The sequence below is a fragment of the Misgurnus anguillicaudatus genome, chromosome 13 (assembly GCF_027580225.2).
Source record: "Misgurnus anguillicaudatus chromosome 13, ASM2758022v2, whole genome shotgun sequence".
Lineage (NCBI taxonomy): Eukaryota > Metazoa > Chordata > Actinopteri > Cypriniformes > Cobitidae > Misgurnus > Misgurnus anguillicaudatus.
In genome coordinates, this window is record NC_073349.2 from 9,538,506 (window position 1) to 9,563,162 (window position 24,657).

At 33.5% G+C, this 24,657-nt stretch overlaps 2 protein-coding genes and 1 long non-coding RNA gene across 3 annotated transcripts; 2 read left to right on the forward strand and 1 right to left on the reverse strand.

Annotated features, from left to right (window-relative positions):
* The first annotated feature begins 1,293 nt into the window (after positions 1-1,293).
* On the forward strand, positions 1,294-6,962 carry LOC129435075 (uncharacterized). Its single transcript, XM_073875699.1, has 4 exons — positions 1,294-2,064; positions 5,329-5,396; positions 5,776-6,868; positions 6,946-6,962. The coding sequence occupies exons 3-4, from the start codon at positions 5,776-5,778 to the stop codon at positions 6,960-6,962; spliced, it is 1,110 nt and encodes a 369-aa protein (XP_073731800.1). The 5' UTR covers positions 1,294-2,064; positions 5,329-5,396.
* Positions 6,963-8,420: 1,458 nt separating this feature from the next.
* On the forward strand, positions 8,421-13,686 carry LOC129439443 (uncharacterized). The gene has a single exon (XM_073875700.1). It carries the CDS (start codon positions 8,422-8,424, stop codon positions 13,684-13,686), a length of 5,265 nt encoding a protein of 1,754 aa, XP_073731801.1. The 5' UTR covers position 8,421.
* A 6,443-nt stretch (positions 13,687-20,129) lies between these two features.
* LOC141369386 (uncharacterized) lies at positions 20,130-21,917 on the reverse strand. Its single transcript, XR_012373059.1, has 3 exons — positions 21,629-21,917; positions 21,441-21,502; positions 20,130-20,489 (listed from the first exon to the last, which is right to left on the reverse strand). It is a non-coding gene; the product is annotated as an uncharacterized lncRNA (long non-coding RNA).
* Positions 21,918-24,657: the final 2,740 nt, after the last annotated feature.

Below are 24,657 nucleotides of genomic sequence, written 5' to 3' on the forward strand. Positions count from 1 at the left end.
AAATCTCAAAATCGGCAAAATGAACATACGTGAGTTTCATCGGACAGCGACGATATGTTGTGTTTTGGTGCTGGTATGCTGTGACCACCAGCTAAACCAGCATAGACCATCATAATTCCCATGCTGATCCATGCTGTTTTTTTCAGCAGGGAGAGGAATTGGCCCTGTCCTAATACTTATTAAGTGCACATACGGTATGCATGTGTAAAATTGCAACATACACAAACACACAATAGACAAGCATTTCTATGAAATTAACTGTAGTGTCAATGTTTGCATTCACTATGCATATTAAAGTTAAAATCTCCTGAGGATATAGACACGTTTGCACATGACATACAAACTAATTTTAGACAAAATTCATGGTTTATTATGTTGTTAATGTTGAGAAACACTTACATCATATAGTACAGCAAATCAGACGTCAATCATCCATGGAATTTCTTCAGCGCTGCCTTCAAGTATAGTATGCGTTTAACTGTGTTTGACGATGAACAGGTTGCGTTTATGGTGGGTACACGTGTGAAGTTTTGCTTTTAGTTAAAAGATTAGTAGATTCATATCCACGTCATCAAACAATTTGTATGTTCTACATGTTTCTATATAGGCTACGAGTAAAATCGTATCAGACGATTCAGTTTTTGCAACGATTGAACAAGTCATTCAAATTGATTCGTGAACCAATTGAAAAGGTTATGGCCATTTGCTTTGTACAGAGTCGAGTTAAAAGACTCATTCATTTGCAATTCTTTGTAAGGAGTCGACTCAAACGAATCATTCATTGGCGAATGTCCAGACACATGAGACAATCATTTCGTAATTAATTAAAATACAGTAACGAAGGAACGTCGCAAATTGTAACGAATTAAAAGTAAAAATGTTCCATTCAAATATACTCAAGTAAGAGTCAGAGTAACCTTTTTCTTTTAGCTGATAAGGATCACTCATTCAAGACTTACAGGGCTACATATGGGTGTCACGTTTATTTTGCAACGTCTGAGGAACAAATACGCCCCCTTTTGGATTTTTTGAAGTTTCATAAGAGGTTAAAGAAAAATAATTTGTTTGTAATCAGTAACTTTTCAGTAATGGCAATATTTTTGGAAGAGATGTAAATGTGTACAGTTTTGGGATTGCTTTTTTGAGTGTAATTTCTGAGCAACGTACATTACAAAAAAACATTAATGCAATAAATATGTTTTTTGCATGTATGTCTACTCCGTTCCACTGGGGGAGCTGTGATGTATTCTTGTTGTAGTTTTATTTAACGTCTTACTCAGACGGTACAAGACTACATCCGGTTCCTACTCCCAGAGGTAAGCATTGTGCTCTTAGTAATATGATTTCATAATCCGATTAATCTGTTTATTATATTTGTCATCTGTCATATTATTAATATTAGTTGATTTAATTTGACATTGGCTGATATGTCTTTGTCTGTCTTTTGTGAGTAAGTGTTTCAAGACTTGTTTGATTAAGACAAGTGGTTTGGATGGCAATATATAGTAATAATATGTTTTACTTTACATATTTACGTGTCATTATTTTTAACTGTTTTTGAAGGTTAATAGTATAGTAAGTTGAAATATAACATATAAAGGATTGTGCTCGTGGGAGACGTTCTTGTTGCTGTTTGACAGTTCGGTAGATTTTGACCACGTGTTTCTAAGAAAAGTACACGTGCATATAATTTTCTTAAATGATACGAGTATATCCAGTCAACGCGGTTTATTTTACAATGTAAATATTAGCGGTGTTCCATTAAGGGTTTCTTGATTTTATACGGCACCGTGCATGACGGTCCGCGTGTTATGTTTGAGTGAGTGATATGAGCAAAAGAGAAACTGATTCTATGATAAGATTATTCTAAAAGTGTGTGTGCGTGTGCCAGTGACAAAATGAGAACAGAATTAACTGATTAGTGATAAGATTGTATTTAAATGCTTAATGACAGGTTAGATTGCATAAAGAGATTTCTTAAATTATTATGGATGTGTTTAGTAATTTGATATTTTTTTCTGTTTTATATTTAACCTGAAATGAATGGAAAAGTGTTACCTGAAGGTAAGTGAAATATAGCAAGATTTAGTGTGATGTAGCAATTAAGTGAGAATGAGTTGATATAGGCTGTGTCCCAATTCAAAGGCTGCGACCTTCTAAGGACGTATTTTAAGACTGATTGTGTCGCAGGAGTGCGACTTGAGGCTAGTAAGGCCGTCCCAATTCAAAGGATGCTTAGAATGAAGCCTCTAATTGCGTTCTCATTTCTCCGCGCTGTTAAGAATAGAACGAATGGATCCTTAACATCCGAGAATATCCATTGTGCGTCTGCAACGGCTGCATATAATGGGTGGATATTTTAAAATTAACAAGTAAAACCTTTATTAAATAAAAATGTGTTTATCAGGAAAAAAAATTGTCACTGTTTTAGTAAGTTATGTTTTGTGTTAATATTATTCTTTTTATGTTGCGTATATTTCTAAGGTTGATTAATTTAATATACTGTTAAATAGTTTAATCTACATCAACCTGTCATATTTTCTAAAATAAAATAATATTTTTCTGATTTCATATTTATTTTAATAAGTTAGAAACGTCTCCGCTGTGTCCTGCTGACAGGCGCGGTGGGCACGTGCAGCAGATTACGCCAATTATGGGTCCCTGAAGGTTAGACCGTCTCATTTCAGTTATGTTTGCGAACTTCTGAGGCTTCCACCTTGAAAGACTGAGTGCTCACCTTTTAAGGTCGCATGTTTATAAGGTTGCAGCCCTTGAATTGGGAGACAGCTATAGTGTCACTGTCAGGTATATAATCTGTAAATTAATCGGAAGTTCATGTTATGCACAGGGATATTTTAAAAAGCTTAATGTACAATAATAATTTTTGAAGTTGCTTTAATAGAAGTACATTGCATTATAATTGTGTCTTAAGATTTTTATATCTAAAAATATTGTATGTATTCAACTATTTATATTTAGTTTACTCAGATATTGTTGTTTATCGTAGTGACACCCTAAAATGTTTGTTTGAGTTGTTGTAATTAAAAACAACATCTTGCACTGATTAACAGATCAATACTATTGTTTTTTCTGAAGATTGTTTTTTTGTAACATTGTGTTTTAACTTCTTAATATCTTATTTAACTCCTTGATATTTATATTTGTTTTCTTTTTGTATGTGTCATTGGAAATTAATGGAATGGTGCAACATAAGGTAAGTGAAATGTATAATAATACACAGTTCTTTGGGTAGTTATTTGATTCTGTGCTAATTTGTATGTTTGTCCACTGACAAAGAAATTATCAGCCTATTATTATAATGATAGATTTATTGGAAGAGTGAGTTATAGAATTACAGCTAAAAGAAAATACATATTTGATTCCCTATCAACCAGGAATGTATTGGTTCACAGGCATCTTTTATTTAGTTTTGCAATTTTGTTGTTGAAATTATTGGTCAGCTGTTTGGTCTTGGACCATAATGGAGAGTTTGTAATCTAATGGATTGCTTCTGTGGAAAGGTGTCTCTTATGCAGGTAACAAGCTGAAATTAGGATCTTTCTATTTAAGAGAAATCTCTTACGCCTGTTTCACACATACCTCGTATGCAGTGCATTTTGCGGTGAATATTTTTTTACATACTTATGTTTACAAGTTAGAGCTTTTACAACACGTATGTGTGTTGTCTGTTCGGTCTGTTGCAGATTTGGTGCGGTGCAATGTTGATGTTCTACTGTTGTATTATGACAACTTAGTCAACTGTGCAATGAAAATTTAAATTCCTAATTTTTGTACCTCCACGTTTTGTGACAGGGAACATCAACATGTGTACTTCACTCGGTTTTATAATCTGACAGCGTTTCCATCAAGTTGTTAGAGATAAAGATGGTGGTATTGGTAACCTAGTAAACAAAACAAGGTACTCGTGGAAAATGGAGACAGGACTACATGTAGCAAAAATGGAGCAAGTTATTAATTAATTAGCTGTGCAGCTTGTAATTGCCAAATTGAATACTGTGCACAGAAGGAGGAATGCACTATTTTTGATGAAGGCGCTAGCAGCGAGGACATTGCGACGACATTGAGCCTCATATATGATAAAGACAACTCCATTTATTTACATGACAATGTTGCTAAGAGCGGATAGTGTGTATGGTCTCTCCACCAGTGGGTCAGCCGTAAAGTCTTGTTGTAGTCTTGACTCCGTGTTAGCGGCCGCTCTGAGTGGTAAAGGGGCAGAGATTTCAGAACTCCGTTTATTTATCAATTGTTTTTAATTAGTATTTAAAAATTCTCGTTGATAAAAAATGTCAGAAATGTTGAGTCGTTCATATAAAAGGAATGCATATTTCACTAATAAAAATCCAAATTTGTTTATAATTTTTTAATATTGCAAACGTTTTTCTGTATTTTTGTAGTTTTGACTTTCTTACTGTTCAAATGAACCCACCATTAAGATTATAAACTGTTTATTAAGTTGTCAGAGGGCAAGTGTACTAAATTAGCAGGGTATTAAACATTTTTTTACCAAGTGTATTGCAATGTTTTGTGGATGTTATGATAAAAAAAATATTTTGTCAAGATTTGGTAGACATATATACATTTTTTTAAGGTAGTTATTCATCTTGTACACTACTGAAGATATATAATATTTCTAATATTATGTCTATTGTTTATGAAAGATTAGCATTATGCATAATAAATACTTCTGAATGTAAAAACAGACAGACAGGTTATATTTGTCTAAATGAAAGTTCTTGAATCTGGTGGTTATTACACTGTGTAAGCTCTCTGCTAAATGATGCTTGGTGATATAATGATCTTAATTGAAAATTATTGACATGTTTAATGTTTATTAAATAGTTTTATTTCAAGTGTGCTTAATCGTTTGCTTAAGGTTATTCAGAAATCCTGGTTTGTATACAAAATCTATTTAGATGACAAAAAAGTACTCAATTATAAGACAATATGTCAGATAGTTTTCAAAGGTTTTGCATCTCGCGTTATTGATTAGGTGTTAGTATGTATTCATAATTTTCTATTGGTTACCCATTTCACTGAATAGTTACCATGAAATGTCTTTAGTGAATGAAGTGCTCATACATGTTGTATAAAGTTAATTTGTGGTGTTTCTGCATTGTTTTTAGTAGAAATAAGTAATTGTAGCATAGTTCATTTTAGTATTATGAAAATTTGAGAGTTAAAGAAACCTTTTATGTTAAAATTGTAATTGTTCATAGTTTTGGTTAGTTACAATAACACATTTTATTTAAAATAACTTGTACACCAAAAATAGAAATTAAACTTTACTTTTTGTGTTTTTTTCAGCAATAAACAGGATAGACGACAGCACGGTGTGCCTTGGGCATTTCATTGTACTTTGACGGACTGAAAAGGTATATAAAGTCTACATGTTTGATCAAACAATGCCCCTAGTGTGGGGGTCATCTTATATCATATCTATTATATCATGTATTTAAGTTTAGGTACATGTTGAAATTTGTTTATTAATACATTAATTTAGACTTTTTGTTAGATAATTTAGATATTTAATATGAATTACAATGTTTTTAAATTTGCTTTTTTATATATATTATAAATGGCAAAAAGACATATATTTATAGTGACTTACTAATACTTTATTTTTTCACAGAAGTGTAAAAATCACTTGTTAACTATGTTTAATAGGAACTTATTTAATTGTCTGTGTCTTCTATCTTATTACAATGTTGAAACATCCCTTTACCTCTCTGTTGCCTGTGTGTGTGTTTTCAGATGCCACGTGGAAAAGGTTTTCGGCGGTCCCAGGCAGCCAAGAGGCGAATGGCTAAGCCATATTCACTCAGTCCTGCAGATCAACTTGCTGACGAAAATTCCATGGTTTCCAATGGTTCCAATGACTTTCCAAAAAGTTCCAATGACTTTCCAAAAAGTTCCAATGACTTTCCAAAAAGTTCCAATGACTTTCCAAAAAGTTCCAATGACTTTCCAAAAAGTTCCAATGACTTTCCAAAAAGTTCCAATGACTTTCCAAAAAGTTCCAATGACCTTCCAAAATGTTCCAATGACCTTCCAAAATGTTCCAAAGACCTTCCAAAATGTTCCAAAGACAATTCTGTTCATGTAACTAACTTTGCTAGTTTTTCAGATCAAGTTCTAAAAGGCTCCTTTCATCAAGGTGATGAACGATTTGGGTACAACAGGAACCGACAGTGTGGAGTCAACAGTCTGACAGCAGTGATGATGAGCAAACTGAAGAATGTGCTGACATGGACCACAGATGACCTGAATACTGTGTTGGTTAAAGGAGATGAGATATATACATGTATGCGCTTACAGGGGAAAATTAATGATTCAACAGGTAGTGGATATGTTTCCATTGCAGAATTGCCAAAAATGCATACACTGTATAGTACAAAGTTCAAAATAAACTACAATGAGTCATACAGTGGTCGTATTGGTGATTCTATATATGATGAGGATGTTAAGAATATCTGCATGCCGGTAGATGAAGCCATCCAGAGGGCGTTGCTAGACTGTGATGCTTGTTTGTTAAACATTAAAGATAACATATGTTCTGTTATAAAAGAGGGAACCAGGTTTGCAATATTTGATCCCCATGCCAGAAATTGCAAAGGTATGTGTGAATATGGTATTGGTACAAGCATAGTAGCATATTATGATGATATACATATGTTGTATGGTCATGTTCTTAATCTTGCCAAGTCGTTAAATGCTGAGTTAAAACCATTTGAGGTAACTGGTGTTAATGCAACAGTGATTGAAGATGCAGCTGTAAAATCAACTTTGAAGACTGGTAAAGCATGCAGTTCCACAAAACAGCCACATGAGGGCAGACGTGAGCAGAGTAAGTCTTTTGGTAAACATGATGGCGAAAGGTTTCCTCTAATGCAATCTGATCAAAAATGTGTTGTTTCTGGTAAGAGGAACACAAAAGTTAATACTGAATTAAAAGTAAAACAGTTGGATGACAACTCGCTTGTGGATGACATAATTATTGGAGAAACTTTAAATGAAGAGTTTACTTTTCAACCTTTAACATCAGTTGATCAGGATGCTTTATGTACACGTTTACAACTGACTAATGAATACAATGGTGTACAAGGTAGAACTTTGTGTTCTTTAAGATTACCATGTAAAACAAAGAGCATCAAAGGAGACGGGAATTGTTTTTTTAGAGGAATAGCACACGCAGTATGTGGCAATGAAGAGAAACACCTTAAAATAAGACGTGCAGTTGTGAAACATCTTGAAACTAACAGTTCTAAGTTTGTGAGGTATTTAAGAGAAGAGTACAGATCAGTAAAAGATTATGTGACGCAGTGTAAAATGTATTACTCTGGATCTTGGGCCACAGAAATTGACATTTTTTGTACGGCTGATTTGTTGAAAATAAATATATTCACCTTCAATAATGGCAGATGGAATGTGCATGCACCCACTGGTCAGTCATTTACAGATAATGCAATTTATCTGAACCACTGCAACAGTAATCACTATGAAGTTGTTACATGTGTTAAAAATCAGGACAATGTTTGTGCAGAAGTATGCAAAAGTGTAAGAGATGATAATAGCATTAAACAGTGTTTACGAAAAAGAAAGTCAAATGAACCAATTGAGCACCTCAAAAATAAGAGAGAACGTGAAAGATACAATAGTGATAATGAATTCAGACAGAGAAAAATACATAACCAAAAATCTAAATATTCTGAAGATGATTTATACAGACAGAGTAAGATTGACAAGTCCAAAACTAAATACTTGGAAAATACTCAGTATAGACAGAATAAGATTGAAAAGTCCAAAACTAAATACTTGGAAAATAGTCAATACAGACAGAATAGGATTGACAAGTCCAAAACGAAATACTTGGAAAACAATCAATACAAACAAAGAAAGATCGAGAACGCCAAAAAGAAGTATGAAAATAGTGACTATAAAGAAAAGAAACTTAAAAATCTCAGAGATAAATATAAGACTGATTTAAATCTACATCAATCAAAGTGTGAAAAATCAAAGATGAAGTATTCCACAAATATTAATTTTCAAAAATATGTTAAGCTGTATTCTAAGACCAAGTATAAATCAAATGAAGCCTATAGATCAAGAATGTGTGAGTATTCCAAACAAAAGTATTACAGAAATCTAATATTTAAAGCAAAGCTACGCCAGTATTCTCATAAAAAGTATCATGAAAACCCAACATTTAAAGCAAAGCTACGCCAGTATTCTCATAAAAAGTATCATGAAAACCCAACATTTAAAGCAAAGGTGCGTCAGTATTCTCATAAAAAATATCATGGAAACTTAAAATTTAAAAAGACTGTTTGTGAATATTCCAAGCGTAAATACTATACTGATCAAAAGTTTCGCATGAGTAAAATACAGAAAGGATGTGCAATGTATGCAAAACAGAAGGAAAGACAGAATGATATTGATTTCACTATTAATATGTTTCATCAAGAAGTCAGTAGAGGCCCAGAATGTGTTTGTTGTGTATGTCATCGTTTATTGTTCAGAAAACAGGTTATTGAATGTAAAAGAGAATGTTATGAACAAAAAGGACACAAAATAGCTGATTTAAGCAAAAGATGTATCACACTCAAGTATTTACATGCATGTAACAATGAATGTAAGTCTAATTGTTATTTATCTGGCAATTTGTCATGTAAATTGTGGATTTGCTATACATGCCATCGAAAAATCCTTAGAGGAAAACTACCTGAAGAGAGTGTTGCCAACAATATGCATTTGGTGGAGATTCCAAAAGAATTAAAATGTTTAAATTCATTGGAACAACATCTAATAGCACTCAATATTCCTTTCTTACGTCTTCTTTGTCTGCCTCGGGGTCAACAGCGAGGTGTTCATGGGCCTGTTGTCTGTGTTCCAGTAAATACTACAAAGATGACCAACATTCTTCCACGAAATGAATGTAATGACCATATGATAAAGATTAAACTGAAACGAAAATTAACATACAAAGGACATTATGAATATAAATATGTCCACACAGATCATGTAAGAAATGCTTTATGGTATCTAGTAAAGCACAATAAATTGTATAATGATGTGGAGTTTAATGAGCAGTGGGTCAACTCATTGAGTGAGCCAGATGATATACAAAGTAATGCTATTGATGAAATGGTTGGTGATAATGTATCAGATAAAAGTGGTGATGAAGTTGAAGAAGGTGAAGAATTGGAAATTCAGCCAGAAGAAGATTTAAGTTTTATTGCAGAGCAAAATGGTCTTTTGTCAGACACATCACTACAGCCTGTTGATATTGGTTCAGAGGTTATTGATCAGCATTTTCATGATGTACTAAATGTAGCACCAGCTGAAGGTAACAGCCCTGTTAGGTTGCTATCAGATAAAACAAATGAGGCAAAGTGCTTTCCTGTTCTCTATCCGACTGGTGGTCCAACATTTCATGATGCCAGACCAGAAAAAATCACATTGACAAGATACCTGAATGCACGAATACTAAATGCTGATGGACGTTTTGCACAGAACACAGACTTCATTTTTTATGCACAATATATATCAGAAGTTGATCAAATTGTATCTAATGTCTCAATTGCATTACGCAAAGGTTGTGAGAAAGATGAGTTATCAAAGGTAACACCAGATATGCTGACAAATTCTGATAACTTACAAAAAATACTAAAGTATAATGAAGGATATAAGTTTTTGAGACCTGTCAGAGGGACACCTCCCTATTGGATGTCCACACAAAAAGATCTCTTTGCACTGATTAGACAACTTGGCATACCGACTTTCTTTGCATCTTTTAGTTCTGCTGATCTGAGATGGCCTGAAATGATGAACACCATTATTAAACAAGAGGGTAAACAAATCATTGTTGAAGAGCTTGAGTGGTCTGAAAAATGTGCATTTTTGAGACGAAATCCTGTCACTGCAGCGAGGATGTTTGATCACAGATGGCATTGTTTTCTGAAACATGTCATTATGTCTCCAGCTGAACCTATTGGTAAAATAAAAGATTATTTTTATCGTGTTGAATTCCAACAACGTGGTTCTCCTCATGTTCACTGTCTGTTTTGGGTAGAAAATGCTCCAAAGCTTAATGATGATGATGAAGCTAATGATCCTGTGGTTGCTGATTTCATTGACACATATATCACCTGTGAGACACCACCAGAGCAAGACACTGAACTCTTTGAAACAGTAAACAGTGTGCAGAAGCACAGTACTAAACATTCAAAAACATGTCGCAAGAAAAATACAGTATGTCGTTTTAATTTCCCAAGACCTCCATCTAGCCGTACCTTTATTACAAGAGCATCTAATGCAGATGAGTCCAAAGGGAATGATGAAGATGAAACAGCAAGTGCAATTATAAAGAAAGTTAAAACTGCATTAAACTCTGATGTGAATTTTGATTCAGTTGATGCGTTTTTTTTATCTCTGGGAATTGATCAGACTGTGTTTGAGAAAGCATACAACAAATGTTCTAAAAAGAAAAGCATTGTCCTGAAAAGAAATACAAAAGATATTTGGGTAAACCAGTATAACAGAGATTTATTGCGTGCTTGGCAAGGGAATATGGATATTCAGTATGTCACAGATGCTTTTTCTGTTGTGGTTTATATTATAAGTTACATCACAAAAGCCGAGCAAGAAATGGGACTGTTACTTCAACGTGCACAAAATGAAGCTATGAATGGTAATCTTGAAGCTAAAGCATCATTAAAACAATTGGGAAGTTTGTATTTGCACAATAGAGAGCTTTCCTCGCAAGAAGCCGTGTACAGACTGACAGGCATGCATTTAAAGGAATGTTCACGTAAAGTACAATTCATTCCAATAGGACCAAATCCTGTTAAAATGAGTTTGCCTTTGCATCTACTACAAAATAAAGTGGAGAAAGACCAGTCTGATGATGAAAGTAGTTATTGGATGACAAGTGTTGTTGACAGGTACAAGAACAGACCTCAGACAGAACCAATGAAAAATCTTTGTCTTGCCAGTTTTTGTTCAGAGTACAGAGTTTTGTCAAAATCTGAACTTTCTTCACAAAAGCAAGTAATTAAACTCAATAGTAATTGTGGTTATGTGAAACGAAGGACACGAACTGAACCTGCAGTTGTGAGATATCCAAGATTTTCACCCACAAAAGATCCAGAAAAATATTATCAGTCATTACTTCAGCTTTTTCTACCATATTATGATGACTGTCATCTTAAGCCTAGCAACTATGAGACATACGAGGACTTTTACAACAGTGGTGTCATAAAAATTGGTTGTACACTGCATAAAGTAAAATCAATTGTTGACTGCAACAGAGAATTGTTTGAAAAGGAAAGTGACAAAATAGAAAAAGCTAAACAGCTTTTGGAGCAGGATATAGATTTAGAGGATGCTTGGGCTGCAATATGTCCTGAAACTGAAAGACAGCGTCATGAATGTATTGAAATAATGAAGAATAAAGTATTACCTGATGATGACACTCGAGAAGTGATTCCAGATCTTACAGGAAACCCTCAAACTGTTTGTACTATTGAAACCAACCACACTATTATGCCCAGAGATGCTGCATTGGATTTACTACGGTCATTAAATGAGGAGCAATCTGCTATATTCTATAAAGTCCGGAAGTGGTGTCTACAGAAAATACTTGGACAGAACCCTGACCCTTTCAGATTATTTATTACTGGTGGAGCAGGAACAGGAAAAAGTCATTTAATTAAGGCAATACACTATGAATCATCCAGACTATTATCTCAGTTGTCTGAAAATCCTGATGATGTTACTGTGCTTTTAACAGCTTCAACAGGAGTAGCAGCTTTTAATGTTGGTGCTTCAACTATTCATAATACATTTTCAATTGGTGCAAATGTCAGATTGCCATATCAGCCACTCAGTGATGAAAAATTAAACTCTTTACGTGTGAGCATTGGTAATTTGCAAATCTTGATTATTGATGAAGTCTCTATGGTTGACCATCGTCTGTTGTCATACATTCATGGAAGGCTGCGACAAATAAAACAAACTGGTGATTACTCTCTATTTGGAAAAGTCAGCATTATTGCTGTGGGTGATTTCTATCAGTTACCGCCTGTAAAGGGTACTGCTCTTTATTCTGATGCAAAAGGAGTAAACCTATGGGAAAACAACTTTGAACTTGCTCAGTTAACCAAAGTTGTTAGACAAAAAGATTCAGCTTTTGCTGAGATGTTAAATCGTCTGAGAGTACGTAAAAAAGATGAATCTCTTACAGCTACTGACATTGCTACACTGAAAAAATGTGAAACAGGAGAAACATGTGGTGATCTTCACATATTTGCTACAAATGCTGAGGTTGATAAATACAACATTGAAAGACTACATGAATGTTGCCCAGATGCAATTAGTATAAATGCTCAGGATTATATCAGAAATTCAAAAACTGGAAGAATGGAACGTAAAGTTGGATACCACTCTAAAGTTTTCAACTCATGTTTGTCTAAATGTATTTCCTTGGGTGTTGGAGCAAGGGTTATGTTAAAGAAAAATATTGATGTTGCTGATGGTCTTGTTAATGGAGCTTTTGGTACAGTTGTCCATATAAGTGAAAGTCAGAAAAAATTTGAAAATAATGAGGATTTACCATCAGCTATTCACGTGGAGTTTGACAATCCAATTGTTGGAAAAATTCAGAGACACAGAACAAGTCAGAGATTTTCTCAGAATTCTACTGTAATTAATGTACAAGAAGATCAAGTAACAAATGATGGTGGAATAAGAAGGCAGTTTCCACTCAGATTGGCGTGGGCATGTACAGTTCACAAAGTACAAGGACTTACAGTAGATAAAGCTGTTGTATCACTTAATAAAATTTTTACAGCGGGACAGGCATATGTTGCATTGAGCCGTGTGAGATCTCTTGATGGACTGATTATTGAGGACTTTAAAGATTCGGTCATATTTTGTAATGACAAAATTGAGTTGGCATTAAAAGATATGCCAAAATTAACTTTGGAAAAGTACACTTTCAGTAAATCACTTGGTACATTTAGAATAGCACTGCTTAATGTACAAAGTCTGAAAGCTCACTTACCGGATGTTACATCACATACAGTTTTAATGAATGCTGACTGTATTTGTTTGACAGAAACATGGCTAAATGTTAATGACCAAGAACCACAGATACCAGGATTTGTGTTCAAAAACAACCCAAGAGCTAAATGTTATGATGACAGCACTGCACTTTTTACTGAATTAAAACATCAGAGAGGAGGTGGAGTTGGAGTTTATTTTTCTGAAAACATTGAGTGTAATATCTTTGTACCTGAATGTTGCAACTTAGAATGTTTGTTCTTTGTGCTTCCATGTGTCAATTTGACTGCTGCAGTTTTGTATAGGCCTAATTCATATAAAACTGATTTGTTTCAACAGCAACTATTACATGTTTTTAATGAGATTGAGAAGCATCCAGGACAAAAGATAATCATGGGAGACTTTAATGAGGACATCTTTACTTCTTCCACAATTATGAAAGTAATGGGACAACATGGATACACTCAACAGATACAAAATTCTACAACAGAGAAAGGTACACTAATTGATCATGTGTATACAAAAGATGTGGAAGGTGTAACTTTTGAAATTGTACAAACATATTACAGTTATCATCAGGCAATACTTGTTACATTAATGTAAAAATACATAGACACTTTATAAACTTAGTTGTCCTATATGTCAATTAGACTATTGCACTTTTCTATAGACCTAAATTATATAATATAACTGCTGTTAAAACAATTACATTTTAAATCGTAATTATATTAAAATAATCTCCAAAAATATTTAAATATTTCGGGATTTAATATATGTTTATTTATACTTTATAAATGAACGTCAGAACATGAATTCAATAAATGATTTGTCCAAAGAAGTATAGTTTTCATAAGTTAAAACATTTTGCAGTGATTTTTAGAAATGTTCCGCCACTTATTAAATAGGGGCTAAGGGAGAACACAAACTATTGGCGGCTCCCTGGGGCAGGGTAGGGAGACTGGGTTAGCTGGTACAGGGGTTGGTTGATAAAGGGGTGAATTATGTGTTATATGTTGATTAATAAGTAATTATAATGTTAACTAGTAATTATTGTTATAGTTATTCAAACTTCTACAATGCACTAACATAGATTAAAATAATTAGCTCTTAAAATATATTAGATTAAAATAGATAAATTAACCAACTGAACAAATGAACAAAACTGTTTGTAAACTAAAAACAACTTTTAAAACTGTGTCAACCAACCCATAAATCCAATTGTTGTTGAAATGTACTTTGATTAGGGTATGTAGATAAGTTCTAACTCATTTATTCATGCAGTCTTATTTTAAATGTTATTTATGTGTTTTAATACTTTATTTTTTCCTTTTGTTTATATTTTTGACATCTTATTTCACAGTTATGATATAATCTACAATGTTTCTACATTATACATGCAATAACTCATTTTTTACAAGGGTCATATGTGGGAGTGTGTTTGGAAGTTTATAAACTATGGATGAGCCTTCACTTTTAAAAAGAATTTCAACTTCATTATGCCAAAACAACTTTTAACACTACAAAGACAAAGAAAAAACAAGATATTGCATCATATGTCCCTTTAATTAACTTATTCATTTTTATTAAGCAGTATTACTTTATTGTTTGTTTACAATAAATAATTTACAACTATTTTAAATGGTATGCCAGCTAACCCAGTTCTCTCCATTTTTATTTAAATTTATTTTCAGTTTTTTTTTAATAATTCCACATATTACACTTGGATCAAGATATTTGTATACTATAATTTAAATTTTATGCATAGTATTTATTTTATTTTTAATATAAAAACTTTTGTATAAAAGCTACATTTTCTACCTATCATATAAGTTGAACTGTGTCACAGAAAAAAAATTATGTTAAAATGTTTGTTGTGTGGTTAATTATGCCAAGCACTTTTTAAGTATGTAGATCTACTTAACACAAAAGATTTTATTTAATATAAAAAAGCACAAACAATCTGGAGTTTAAGGACAACTCATCTTATGAACCTCTGTTTTTTAAAGCAACTGACCTTCCTATTCCATAATGGTTGTTTTATATTCAACAACAGGAACTCTATTCAATTGATAAATGATCTGGAACTTATGTACAAATCAACTTATGAACCATTGCTCAAAAGGGTTCTTTATGAACAATAAAACAACAGAGCTTCTTGTCCAGTAATTGCCGTTTTGTATCAACCAGCCTTTTCAATGGACAAACAATCGGGACTTTATGGACAACTCAGCTTCTAAATATCTGTTTAAAAAGCTTTTGTATCTGCTAAAAGCAAACTTCATGTCCTTTGATGTTTGCTTTTATATTCACCAGCAGGAACCCTTTTTAAGGAACAAACAATCTGAAACTTCTGGACAACTCAGCTTATGAAGCATTGCTTAAAATGGTTCTTCATGGACATTATAACAACTGATCTTACTGTTCTATAATGTCTTTTCATATTGACCAGCAGTAACCTATTTCAGTTCCCAGACAATCTGAATCTTATGGACAATTCAGCTTCTGAACCTGTGTTCAAAAAGTTAATTCATCTACACTATATATGCATTGGAACGTATCTACAAACAATCTGGACCTTATGGACAACTCAGCTTCTGAACCTCTGCTCAAAAAGTTAAAAGAACACTGATATTTATTCCCTAACCTGCCGGATTACAAGAGTACTGTACACACTGCTGAAAGTTGCTGATGGAAAATCATCTTCAAAGACACTTTAGGTAAGTATAATTGTTTTTATGAATGATGTTTTACATTAGCTTTTCATTAACACATTCATATTTAATATGGCATAATAATTAAATATTTGGTAATGTTGAAAAATTATAGTACTAAAACAACAACTTGTCATTTAGTATCTGATAAACAATAGCACAGAGCAGTAACAGCAATAGGACAATAAGTTCACTTTATTACTTAATATATTATAATACTGAATAGACTATTTATGTATGTGTATTTTTGTATTTATTATCATTAAAATAGCTTAACATAATTATAGAAAATATTTGTTGTTTTGTTTACCCTGTAGAAATGAAAAGCTTGTCAATTTGATCAAGAACTCTTATGAGGGCATGGCATGCAGGGTGGTTCGTGAAGGACAGCTAACAAAGAGCTTCCAGGTAAAGACAGGGGTGAGGCAGGGCTGTCTACTGTCACCGTTTCTGTTCATCTTGACCATAGATTGGATAATGAAGCCTGTCACTGACGGAAAGAGGAACAGTATTTAATGGATAGACTTTGCAGATGACCTTGCCCTCTTGTTACACAGCCATCAGCAAATACAGGAGAAGACAACAAAACTGCTCAGTGTGTCAGCACAGGTTGAACTCAAGATCCACAGAGGAAAAACAAAAATTCTTAAAGTGAATGCCACAAGTCAGGAGCCAGTGATGCTAGAAGGGGAAGCCCTGGAAGAAGTGGACTCTTTCACATACCTCGGTAGTGTGGTGGACAAGCAGGGTGGAACTGAGGCGGACGTTAAAATCAATATAAGAAAAGTACGCACAGCATTCATCCAGCTTAAAAACATTTGGAATTCAAAAGAAACCAGCCGCCACACCAAAATTCTCTTATTCATCCCTCAAATATTAAGGCAGATTTCCTTAATGGAGCTGAGATATGGAGATTTACAATGACCACTATAAAGAGGATCCAAACCTTTGTCAACGGATGTCTGCGAAGAATCCTCTCAATCCACTGGCCCAAGACTATATGAAACACTGATTTGTGGCAAATAACTTACCAGTGTCCCGTTGAATGGGAGATTGTAAGACAGAGATGGGCCTGGTTAGGCCACACTCTGCAAAAAATGACAGATAACATCAACAAACAGGCAGTCACCTGGAGTCCTCAAGGGAAAAGAAAAAGGGGAAGGCCAAGAAACACCTGGTGCCATGACCTTGAAGCAGACATCAAAGTGACTGGCCTGTCCTGGTGCGAACGGGTCAGATTAGCACAGAATCGAAAGAGTGGAAGGGAAGTCGTCTATGGGCTATGCACCAGGAGGTGCAATGGGCCTAAGTAAGTAAGTAGAAATGTGTAGTGCTCTGAGGACATCACAAGAGAAGAATGACACACAGCTTTGACTACATTTATCCTTATTCAACGCAAATTACAGAAAATCGTTAAAGGACAGTTTCCAAAAATAGTTTATCATTGCTTTTTGGGACTGTAGGAACCCCTGTCCCAAATCCATTCCAGTTTGTTAATGGTCCAACCTTTCTCCACTGCCGTCTACTCAACCCTTAGTCTTCTGGACAAAAAGACTTGTATGTAGAATGATGTTCATAGACTACACTTCAGCATTTAATACCATCATCCTCCAATAGCTCATTCACAAACTGGTTCAGCTTGGCCTTACCATCTTGTTATGCAACTGGCTGCTGGACTTTCTGACTGTGAGTCCTCAGGAAGTATGTGTTGGCAGTAACACATTTAGCACAATCAAGCTTAACACAGGGGCTACTCAAAGATGTTTGCTTAGCATCTTCCTATTGACTCTGCTCTCCCACAACTGCATTATCTCTTTAGCTGCATTATCTCATTAACAAAAGAGATAAGATAAACTACAGGAAGGAGGTGAGCCTGTGTCTGGATGTGGACAAGATGAAGCAGATTTTTGTTGACTTCAGGACAGTGTGTATTCAGCATGGTCCTCTGATCAAGTGACTAGCAAAAATTTACTCAGTGTACACATCACATAGGACCTCTCCTGGACTGACAACACCGCATCACTGGCCAAAAAGCACACCAGCGACTATACTTATTCTACAAAAAAGCCAGAGTCCTAAACCCATCATGCACACCTTTTACACATCCACTATTGAGAAAATCATGACCAGCTGCATCACTGTGTGGTATGACACCATAGGACCCTCCAATGCATAGTGAGAGCAGCTGAAAAGATCATTGATGTTACTATCCTCTTGCTTCAAGATATTTATAGCACACATCTCGCCTGCAAGCCCTCTGTATTGCAGATGATTCCACCCAGCCCACACAAAGATTCTACAGTTTACTAACATCCGAGAAGAGGCTGGTATTTTTCAGGTCAGGACCACTAGACTGAAAGACAGCTTTATATATCAAGCTGTCAAAAAGTTGAACTCTCTCACAGCTCTACCCTCCCATCTGCAACTGCATTATACCCTCTCTACTCCTGCTGTTGCCCCTTTGATACATCACTAACCCACAATTTACATGTTGACTTGCACAAGCTACTTTGTGCATCATTGGACTGCTTATCACCTTATTGCAACATTGGACTGAAAACTCATTACACAGTTTGACTAAATTAGTTCTCTGTCACTTTGCACCATATCAGTTATATTTGAACTGTTACTTATTTCATTGGTTTTTAATTTCTATCTGCATGTGCATTATGTTCTTACATTATAATTTATTTGTTTTATCTGTATATATTGACTGTATTTATTTGTAATTTGTTTAAAAAGTCTCGTTTTAGTTTTTAATGTTATAGAGCCGGTTTCATGGACAGGGATTAGACTAATCGTAGACTAAAATAAATGTAGGATCAGTCCAAACTAAAAATAACTTGCACTGACATATCTTAAAATACAAATACCCTTTGTTTTGCCTGAAAATGCACACAAGTAATGTTTTAGTAAGGTATGTTTGTTAAAACTAGTTATATAATTAAAACTAAGGTGTACTCCTAGTTTAAATCATTCCCTGTCCAAAAACCACCCCAGAGTGTTTACCATATAGAGTTTAGATTGTAAAAGTAACATAATTTTAATTCTCTGTTTTTGCTGAACCTGTGGCTGAATTGACAATGAAACAAATTTCACCTTGAAGTTACAATCTTATGCAACATGCATTTTATGATGACACATTGTGTTTTAATGTAAATGCAACATATGTTTAATGTGATTTTCTAATTATGGTATGATTTTTACACACAAACCTTACATTACACTTACAAGTAAACAAATTGTTTAATCTGAATCCATACTTGTAATTAACAATATTTGGTGACTTTGGTGTGGTTTTGCTTATCAACTAAACTACAGTAGAAATGTCATTATTTAATTATAAGATTATGTTGAATATGAATACAGCATGAACCATCAATATATATATATATATATATATATATATATACAGATATCTTGTATTAGGAATATATACTATTACATTATAATATTTTAAGCATTAGTTCTTATAATTCTAGTAAGTTAAATTAACTTTCTTTTGTTAATAATTAGTAAGACTTTTATTAAAAATGTTAAAATTAAAGAGGATATTTGTTTTGTTATTCCTCTTTTGTTTTATTTCTTGATGAATTTGTAATAATACTATGTATTCTATGATTTTAAGATTTTGTCATAACAATCCATTGTATAAAGAGTAAATTGAATTTGAATGAAAGTATAAGTGATTTTGCATTCTTTTTATTTACAATTTCTTTATTCATATTAATTTAAAATAAGCACTGTAGAACAATCAGCAATAACTTTTAAGTTTTAAATATATTTTATCTTTATGCACCAGTAGGTGTCACTGTCACAAAACTGCCATTCATGCTAAGCTTAATCAATTTAATTTAATAATATAGCACTTTTCACAATTGTACATCATTTCAAAGTAGCTTTTTTATGCACTGTTTGCCTCCCTAACTCAAAATTTTCTAGTGACTGTTAACATTGACATTTTTAACTTGGGCCAATAGATTTTCTGTGAATGGAATTTTATCAATTGTGGCAACGATCTTTAAACATTAGCTCAATGGAAAATAACAGGTTAAGCCAATTGAAAATAAGAAACCATGTTTTTTGCCCAATTAACTTTTTGAAATTGTGGTAGCATTCTTTTTTTAATTTACCCAATCTGAAAATGTATATTGGTAAAATTATATTGGTAAGGAATCATGCTGAATTGTTTATTTCCCGTTGTCCTAATAGAAAAAGAAACACACAAACTATTTTGTAACATTTTATTCATTTTTTATTTATTTGTAATACCTTAAAATTGTAAAGATACAGAAATGGTCTGCATACAATTGCACACTATAGACATAAGAAAATAATTATTTTTAATAAAAAGTTTAGAAAATATATTTTACAAATATCTCCAAAAACACCAATATAAAAGTGGGGAGAGTTCCTCACGCAATGTTAATCACAATTTCACTTGAATTTAACATTCTCACATGAAGTAAGAGCTTATGAAACTACTTTAAACACTTAAACATTTAAACAATGGCTCATAACGGTTTAAACATGAAACACCTAAAACATTCTACAAATTGAAGGCATAAAGTCTCACAAATTTTCCAGCACAACCGGCTCACTGGAAATGAATCTTGACATAGATCAGCAACTGCTCAGTGTTTCACGAATTCCCATTTTCATGTCACGTGTGTAAATCACCAAAGCCTTGCTACTCTGTAAGAAGTAAAAAAGTATCACTGAGTGTACATGTACCAAATGAAGCCAATGTAATAAATAAAACCAGATCAATATAGAATATCCTCAAAGTTTAAACTTCTGAACATAGAAAAACGGCTGCTATTAGCTATATTGCTGTTCAACATTATGAAAATAAAACAGTTTTAATATATAAGTACAGCTATTTTGGTATTGGACATTTTTCATTACTATAGTTTCACTTAAAATATCCTTTAGTGAGACTATGGTAAATGTGTGGTTATATGCTTATCCAACACAAACAATAGTAAAACTATGGTTAATTTTCTAAGAGATGAATTGTTCACGTAAACCTATAGGTACTATGTTAAGCTACTTCGTGTTGGTTTAATATTTGATTACTTACAGTACAGTCAACGCGCTGATTATTTAAACATCTCGTCCGTTTTGGGCGGTGTTCGTGCACTTATTTGACACTTGCGCCATTGAGTATAAACAGCATCTTTACAACACCAGCTGATAGAGAGCGTCCTTTTCATATCTATCCCTCCTCGTGGATTTCCTGACGCAAGATGACGACGGCAGCATGCGCGGCGCAGATCGATTGACACATGAGATCAATGTATCGCGAGAGTAATAAGCTTTTGCATGGCTCTCGCGGAACTTTGATGTCATAGGTTGATTTGTCTGCGCAGTGCTGCATACGGTCGAATACTAGTAAACAATGCGTCCTTTTCGTTACGTCTAGGCCAAATACAAAAGCCCCCACACTCGTTATATATTCATTTATTTAAAAAACACGACAATTTCTCTCTAGAAAGGCGGAGGTTGCAAGCAGCCTTTCATGTCTATGTACGTGTGTGGGCGCGGCGCAGCGGCTCTTAATAAAAAAAAACGCACCTAAATCTCGAAAAAGCTAACAGTTTTCATACAAATATGTTATAAGAAATACAAATATAATATACTCACTGTGAAAGTTGTAGTGACCTTGCCATTTCCTCACTAAATGAAGCGTTGCTCGGTGCGTTACACTGAGGAGAAAACATCATATGCTTTTGTTTGTATGCTGTAATTATTCAGATTTTCACTCAGTTTAACTAGAAAATGACTTTAAAAATACTTATAAATGACTTAAATGTAAATATATAAGTACTTACCATAACTTTATTGTAGAAAATGTCGATCATCAACTCCCACGCATCCACACTGAAGCCAATTAAATTCAGGTGCATTCCCACGCTTTTCTGGCTGAACTATGTTCAGTCAACTCAGATTTTTCATTTGACACGATAAATTGGCTGAGCAGAGTTTAATATGTTCTGTGAATATACATTTTTGTTTTAAGCCAATTCTTTATGTTTTAATTACCACAATGCATATTTTTGTTTGAGGAGAATTTTTTGAAAGCAATATGTTGAGTCAATACTTAACTTTCAGTTTCCACAATTTTTTAAATATAAATTTTTTACAGTGTGAAAAAAGTAAAGATAAAAGCTAAGAAAAAATTAAGGCAGTTTTTAAATATACTTTATGATGCAGGATATGAATAAACATGGGAATGGACTAATATTACATGCTTTAAATAAGAAATAAATGTGAATTGCCCAAAGTATATTATGATCATAATGTAGAAAAGAAAGTATGGAGGTATTCAGTTTTGTTATTACAGGTTTTCTCAGTCGCTTTGGTACACTTCTCAGATCAGAATTAAAATTCCCAATTTAAATTCTCATTTAGTATTCACTAAGTTATAGAATATAGTCTATAATACATTATAGAATTCAGCATCCCTGCACAATTCACAAGGAAGTAATCAATTGTCACTGGGAATTAAACAATTTGGTAGCATGATAATAGACATCAAGTGGATCAATTGTGGGTAGACATCATAGTAAAGTGGAATTGAACCTATTTGTCTTAGATGTCCTCTGTGAATCAAGGATAACACAGGGGAACAGACACAAGATGTTATTAATATAGAGGCTACTTACATTTAATATTAAAGGCATACAGTCATACAGTATAATAAATATGACTGTGCTCATTATGACAATGATTCACATCAATACACAAAAGTTTATTTACTATAGAGTAATGTATTCACTTTAGACAGCTTTAAACTTGTAATTCTATAAACCAGGTCTCGTCATTTTATAATTCAAATGCAGCCATATTTATCATTGTACATCTATGCCATAATAGACTATCATAATTGATTGATCAAAATATATTTTCTGTTCATCTGAAAAAATAAATTCATATTAGTTAAGAACAAGATGCAAATGAGAAAATATTGAAAAAAATTCATTTATGAGTGATCACTTTTAAGCCAATTTCATAAAATGTATAACCAGCAAGGGGAACTGTCACAATACACAACAAAATTCCCTTTGATAAAATAAAACTCTTACCCAATGTTTCACAGACTCAACAGAAAATAACTTGCACTGAAAAATCTTAAAGGGACAATCAACTTTTTTTTGAAAATAGGCTGATTTTTCCAGCTCCTCCAAACTTAAACATTTGATTTTTACCATTTTGGGATCTATTCAGGCAATCTCCAGATCTGGCAGTACCACTTTTAGCATAGCTTCGCATAATCCACTGAATCCAATTACACAATTAGCATCACACTAAAAAATAACCGGAGAGTTTTTATATTTTTCCTATTTAAAACTTGACTGAGTGATATTATGCAGTGATATTGCACAGCACACGAAAATAGCCCTCTGCTATTGAAAGTTACCAAAGGGACTATTTTTGGGCACTGTGTAACATTATTGCACCTCCTGCACCCATGGTACAATAGCAAAGTCCTTGACTATTACGCAGGAATGAGAGTACAGTACCTTGGATAATTGGCCTAGAAAATTGCAACTTTTAATTTTGTGTCAGTTTTAGTACACAATGTAACTACAGAAGAGTCAAGTTTTTGGAAAAATATTGCAACTCTCCGAAACTCATACAAAAATAATTGTTCTAAGGCATATTTAAAAATATCTTAATTTAACTAATTCTTGCCCAGTAGTATTTTCTGTGAAACTAGGCCTTAGTGTATATATAATCCACAGACAGATACTCTATGTTATATTAACATTATATTAGTGTTAAAAAGTAACATTGTATGAGCATTGAAGTTAATGAGATCATGAACTGATAAATAAACATTACAGTTGTTCTCAGTTGCATTGGTGCATTTCACACAGTATTTGCACAACAGTTAATGCAGTTCTCAAAATTTTTATAAACTGCAAAACCTAAGTAAAAAAAAGTATCCATGTCAGTGAAAGTGTCAGTGTCATCAAGATGAAAAGTCTCGACACCATTGTTTATAAACAAGGGTTACACTTTATTTTGATAGTCCACTTTAGACATTCTTCTAAATATAAATAACTTTGCAACTACATGTCAACTAACTTTCAATAATTTGCAACTATACGTCAACTAACTGTCATTAGAGTATTTGTAGACGGTAAGGGTTAGGGTTAGGGAAGAGGTTTGGGTTAGTGGAATAAGTCGACATGCACCTGAGAAGATACTTATAGAAAGTTGAAAGTCTGTTGAGATATCATCGCAATAAAGTGTTAGTAGATATATTAAGCAGACAGTTTACTAATTCTCTAAAAATTTGGTAGTTGATAAGTAGCTGCAAAGTTACTTATAGTTAGTAAAATGTCTAAAGGGGACTATCGAAATAAAGTGTTACCTAAACAAGATAGTGAAGAAGTTTGTTTTAATCCGAATATGGGTATCAAATACTTTACCATTATGGTTTTTATGTTTTCCTTATTATGTTGTTTATGTTTTTCTATATGGATATAACCAGTTACTTTACCATTATGTTTTTATGTTTTTCTATATGGATATTACCAGTTATATGTATCACATAGTGTACCATTGTGTGTGTAGGAAAAGTACCAGCATGCATTGCAGTTTGTTCAAAAAGTACATGCTGAAGGTAGCTACATGGGGAGGGTAAGAACAAAAGACCTACAGTTCCAGGAATGTGACCACCATGTGTTTCTATATGATATAAACCATATGTTTCTTCATGTTACAAACCCTTGGGAATAGGATTGCATGCGAAGACAGGCTTAAATACTGTGGTACAGTGAAAAGATTTTCAGTGAGTCTTGGCGTTTTTGCCGGACTGCTCGGCTTTTATTTGTCCGGATAATAAAAGTGT